This window comes from Corticium candelabrum, chromosome 2 (genome assembly GCF_963422355.1).
Source record: "Corticium candelabrum chromosome 2, ooCorCand1.1, whole genome shotgun sequence".
NCBI lineage: Eukaryota > Metazoa > Porifera > Homoscleromorpha > Homosclerophorida > Plakinidae > Corticium > Corticium candelabrum.
Window position 1 is genome coordinate 7,905,917 of NC_085086.1, and position 5,678 is coordinate 7,911,594.

The following is a 5,678-nucleotide window of genomic DNA, read 5'->3' on the forward strand; positions in this document are numbered from 1 at the left end:
AAGCATTGGGTCTCGAGGTTGCTGATACTTCCTTCTAGATGTCCACCTCCGACAGCGCCCAGGCATTTACTGCATTGTCGCCTGGGTGTCTAAACAGTCGTGGCCAAAAGCGGTAACTGTCTGACGAACAGATGACATATCGTTTTAGATTTCCATGTCACATGCTGAAACTTGATTGACCGCTGAGCCCAGTGAACTGCTTTGATTGACTGGACTTGCATTTGACGGTGCCAGTCTGACTGAGGGTACTCCGGCTAATCGAAGTTGGTTGACTTTCTCAGCTAATTGTTTTACACCTTTAGCGTTAGTAGTCTTGTCTCTTCTCAACAGTATTTAGAATTCTCGTGATAGACCATCTAGAAAGGCGTCTCTGGCCAAGTAATTGCGGACCAACTATCAAAAACCGTAGTAACCTGTCCATGTCGTGCTCAAACGCCGCTGGAGGTTCTTTAAACTATTTCCATTTTCTGCCGCGCAACTCCTCTACCGCGAGCCCCCTATCTATTGCCTCTACCGAGGAATTCTTTCTTTGGTGAAACCACGATAACATCAATATCTTGCTTTTCTTCACTGTCGAGACGTCGATAGTTCTCAAAGGCCACCCCTGCTAATCGGGATGCTAGTTCGAGTGTCTTCTTGTCTCCCTCAAAACCTTCAAGTGCTGTCTAGACAGTAATGCGGTCCAGAAAGGGAAATAAATTTTCAGCTCCATCGAAAACATGGGGCGCATCACGTTGCATTCTAAAATCCCACCCCTGTCACCAATGTCGTACACACGCAAAGTTCTCCCCAGTCCATTTAGGCGTATCCTTACCTCAGGAATGAGCAAACAAGGCGTATCGACGGATATGTCTTAGTAATGTCTTAAGCTAGTTTTCGAAGTTGAAGTGAAGTCGGTACTAGGCAAAGGAAGAGTCGAAAATAGGGCAAGATTGCACTTACAATACATGCATTGCAGGATAGAGAAAGGTAGTGTGCTAACCTTACGTACTAGCTGTATCTTAATAGATCACTATGGACCCGTGGAAGTTGTTCGGTCGTACTGCTGTCCATAGAGCTAACGCCGTCCCTAGTTGTGAAAGCACGTCATTTCCGCCGAGATCAGTACGTTATGCAGATCATATACCCATAACGTCAGTCAATGTGCTCCCAACATCTGAACGATATGCAGATGTACCATCACAGAAGCAGACGCCTACAAATTCACTTGAAGACTCTGATAAACAGGTACAGTATGCGAGAATAATCGGTTTCCAGACCTCCAGTTCTGTTTCAGGAAGTCTAGTTACCAATTAATTATGTTGTAGGTAACAACTACAGTGGTCCTTGACCGTGATCAAGCTGCTCTTAGCAAGGAGTCTGAAGGCCCTAGAGAATCTGAATCGGCGTCAAAGCGACGAAATAGCGGTGTTGATAGCCAATGGGTAAAAGATTTCCCATGGCTGCAAGTTGTGGACACTGTTAATGGGGATGGGATTTTTTGTTCGATGTGCTGAAAGCACAGTCGTTGGCCAAAGAAAGTTGCAGCAGGGAAAGCTACATGGGTTGATTCGCCGAGAAAAACTCTTGTTAAGCAGAGTCTGAAGAAACACTGTGAGAGTGACAGCCACAGGGCAGCGATAGAAATGGGATGCGTGCTTGCGTCCTCAGGAAGGATGGCGGCATTGCTATGGCACTCGAGAAAGTTGTGTCGGCAGAGAGAAAGACGTTTATAGGTGCACTGAAGGCTATGTACTTCCTGAACAAGAGAGAGATTGCTCACACTACAAATTTTATGCCGCTCCTAAATTTGGGCATATCTCTAGGAGTAACATACCTCAATGACATGCATATTGGTGGCAATGCTAGCTGCACACCTGAGCGTACTATGCAAGAATTAGAACGAGCTCTAGATGAAAGTGTCTCAATGGAGACATATCAGCAGCTGCAAATGTCTCCATTCTTTTCCCTCTGTGTTGATAAAACTACAGATGTGTCTGTAACCAAACAGTTAATTGTTTATGGCAAGCACTTTTGTAATGGACACGTATAAGCCAGTGTTCTGGGCATTCGGGAGCTCCAAAATGGTCTAGCTGTAACTATTACAGAGGCTCTAAGTAAGCTATGCTCGGACTTAAAACTTGACCTGCAAACTCGACCTGTGGCCTTGGCAGTGATGGAGCATCAGTGATGCTTGGAAATAGAGGTGGGGTTTCAAAGCTTCTGCGAGAAAAGGCGCCATTGTTAGTGGCAAATCACTGTATTGCACATCGCTTGGCCTTGACCTGTGGCCAAGCAGCCAATGAAATACCATATCTAAAAATATTCAAGGACATCCTCAATCAACTTTACCGATTTTACCAGCATTCGCCTGTTAGAACTGCTGGGTTAAATGCATCCAAGATCTACTTGATGACCCATTGCTTAAGTTAAACTGACTGTAGCAAAGGATATCCGCTGACTCTCTCAAGAAAAAGCAGTCGCTCATTTGCGCAAGTGTTTAATGTCTATTGTGGCCAGCCTGGAAAGAGAGGCACAGGAGCGAAACAATGCTCAAGCATCTGGTTTGGCTGGTTTCATCGAAAGCTACCGGTTTGTGGCAAGCCTACACTTGTATTGTAACATTCTACCACCGTTGGCCAACTTGTCTCGTGCATTTCCAGAGGAAAAATATTGATTTTTCTATGATTAAAGGGTAACTGCAACGCAAAAATCAAAATTTCTTTTATGTTGGAAATTGATATTTTAGTTGCATGCATGACAGGAAAAATAGTTTTAGATTTTAAAGTTAAGTCTTCGCTAATATATAGCACGTCAAGGTTGCTTCCGGTTCTTCAACTTTCGATAACGGGAGTTGTGTAGTGTGACGTCACTGAGGGGAGACGCCTGTATTGTCAGCGCCCTGAGAAAATGACTAAATCTTGATATCCAAGGCAACGCTGCTAGGATGTCATCTTGATAAAGGCGTGGATTTGGAGTTAGTCTACATCAAAGATGTTGTTATATTTACTGTTTTTGCTCCCCCAAACAACGAGCTGCCAGAAGTAGCTGTTCTTGCTCCACTGTGCGACAGAGTGAGAAAGACAATATTGCAAGAGCTCACAGAGGCTAAGAAACGAGGCATGGACGGCTTCGAGTTTGAGCTTTGTGTTCATAGTGCAGCTGAAGAACTGAAAGAGACATACTATGACCTCAAACGTCTAGCATCACTTGACAAATATTTAATAAAGGATGAAATTTTAGAAGACAGAAATCAAGTCCCTATTCGTCATCTTTGTCATCTTGGTGTCTGGTATGGCAAAACGTTCGGCGGAGGTAAGGCAAGAATTTGGGTAACAAAAAAATTACTTGTACATATATGCAAGAGTGATTGTTACATATTTAGTAAATGTTAATAGTTTTTCGGTTAGAGGTACAAAGAAGTTCGCAACATAAAAGATAATAGAATTGCCATTAATATGCTTAGAATTTCTGAGAACTCGACAGAAATCCAATAAGTTATGGCCGAGTAACAAAGCTGACTTTTCTTTGAAACCGTCATTTGCAATCTATTTATTACTTTAAACAACAGATTAAGCTAAGACTTCCTCAATATAGTAACTTTGCAACTAGATATGCTAAACAAGGAATATCCCACTAAACCGCTTTATTGACCGCATGTGAACATAGCTTAGGAAAGTAACAACAATTAACTTTTAAGGCTTTTCATAACTACCATACAAACTTTACAAGCAGCGATAGAACGACCAAAACATAAATTAAACAGACAATGCATTAGATCATTGACTAACGCACCACACTTGATCATGCCTTTAGTATAGTAGGTTTAGTTGTACCCTCTTGGCTCAAACATGAAATAATTAATACTGTTTGTGAAAACGTTAAAATTTATATTATTTTTAGTGTTTTTTGTTTAAATATATTTTGAAACGGTTTTGTTGAATTTTGTTGTAGATTGTACCTATGACTTCGTGGTAACAGCGCAAGAGGTTAGACGTCTTACCAGAAGCATTGAAAACTGCTGGGAAGAGTTTGCTTCTGAATTGGATGCAGATCTATTTACTGTCAGTAAAGTTGAGGAGATAGCGCGTCAAAGGGATGGACTCTTCATGCAAGCTAGGACTATGTTAGAGACATGGAAAGACCATCATGCTACTAAAGCATATCGTCGCTTCTTAATTCAGGCATTAATTGAAATGGACCGAAGAAAGGAGGCTAATGACGTCTTTGGAGAAGGAGTTGTAAAGCGGGTGTTAAAATTGAGCAGGGAAACTGTCGACAGGCATACAGGCAAGTAAATGAATATATGCATACCAATGCAGAAACATACATTTTGACAGTCATGTAGACTAACAGTCAATAATGGCTGTCCACATGCTCTGACTTTGCCTTCTGGAACTTTGATGACAGTAGTAGAATGCAATGCAGCAACCGGCAGAGAAACATTGTCATTTCTTCCTACAGTTATGTTTTATCATAAATATAGACAGGATTCTGCTTGAGTGGCATAGTATCTATTGTAACGAATTTGCCACCTCTGATTACAACTGTGACACTAGTTAGAAATACAACTGATGCCAAATACTTGGGTCACTTTCTGAGGTTCATCGGCCTCAATTTAAAGGTGCAGGGTCACGGTTTGAAATTCATACGCACTTAACTCATTGCTTTGAAAATAACGGATCAAATGCCTTTTACTACCGTGACCATAGTCATTTGTTTTCCATTTGTCACAAACCTTTGAGGGTGTTCGAACGTATGCATGTGTCAACTTTGATATGAAAAATTTATGTAACACAATTCTAACAGTCATCAAAGCAGTTCTAATCTTCAAACAAACGTTTCCACTTGTCTGTCACCTGCATTATGTGCACTCTAACAGCTTCGTGATCTTTTAGAACAACTGTTGTTGTTAAAGCAACACTGTCCAGATGGTTAGCGCGATAGTACCTATGTAAATAAACTACGCGTTTTTCTTTCCTTACCGCTTTCTTGTAACGCAGAATGCAAAGTAGTCTTATTCAGTGGCCATTGACGCGTCAGTTTGCAATTTTTAATTGGGTATCAACCCCGAGATATGACGCAGGAGGAGGTTCACATTAGCTCGCTTTGTAACTCTTCTGGAGACTCTCCCGAAGGTCGGAGAAAATACCCTCCTGACCTAGAACACGGTACCGGTTTGAAGAAAGTATACTCTAAATAGAAATCTCTAAATCAGGGCAACTTAACACAACAATCCTAGAATGAGACGATACCAGACCACAAACTCTACTTTCTTGCCGCTAAGGATTTCCGATTCGTAAAGTATTGCGAGTTGTGGCTGCGCGCAAACAGCAATCGCGAAAGATAGCTTAACGGAGCACTTCACCGGTCCGCACATCTCTGAATCCACTCTCAGCGCCAAACGTCTCTGGTCACACATGAAGTTGGGAAGTTTTTGCGCTATCTCAGAGCAAACATGATAGCGGAGCGAAATGCTAAGGTTAGAAAACCAAAACGTACGAGGCGGATTTTCCATAATGTCTAATAAGTTTTAAGTTTTGTTTTTACGATTTGTGTAGACTTTGATATTTTAGTTAGGCGAAAGTAAAATGTGCGTTTGCATCACTGGCAAACCTTCAATCAACGTCGAATAGCACACATATGGTCATGGTTCAGCTGTAGAATGAAGGTAATTTGTGTCACGTGATAATGTGCGA

At 41.8% G+C, this 5,678-nt stretch overlaps 1 protein-coding gene across 1 annotated transcript; it reads left to right on the top strand.

Moving 5' to 3' along the window:
* The first annotated feature begins 1,630 nt into the window (after positions 1–1,630).
* LOC134176450 (uncharacterized) lies at positions 1,631–4,277 on the top strand. Its single transcript, XM_062643120.1, has 4 exons — positions 1,631–2,026; positions 2,500–2,571; positions 2,913–3,294; positions 3,934–4,277. The coding sequence occupies exons 1-4, from the start codon at positions 1,631–1,633 to the stop codon at positions 4,275–4,277; spliced, it is 1,194 nt and encodes a 397-aa protein (XP_062499104.1).
* The last annotated feature ends 1,401 nt before the right edge of the window (positions 4,278–5,678 follow it).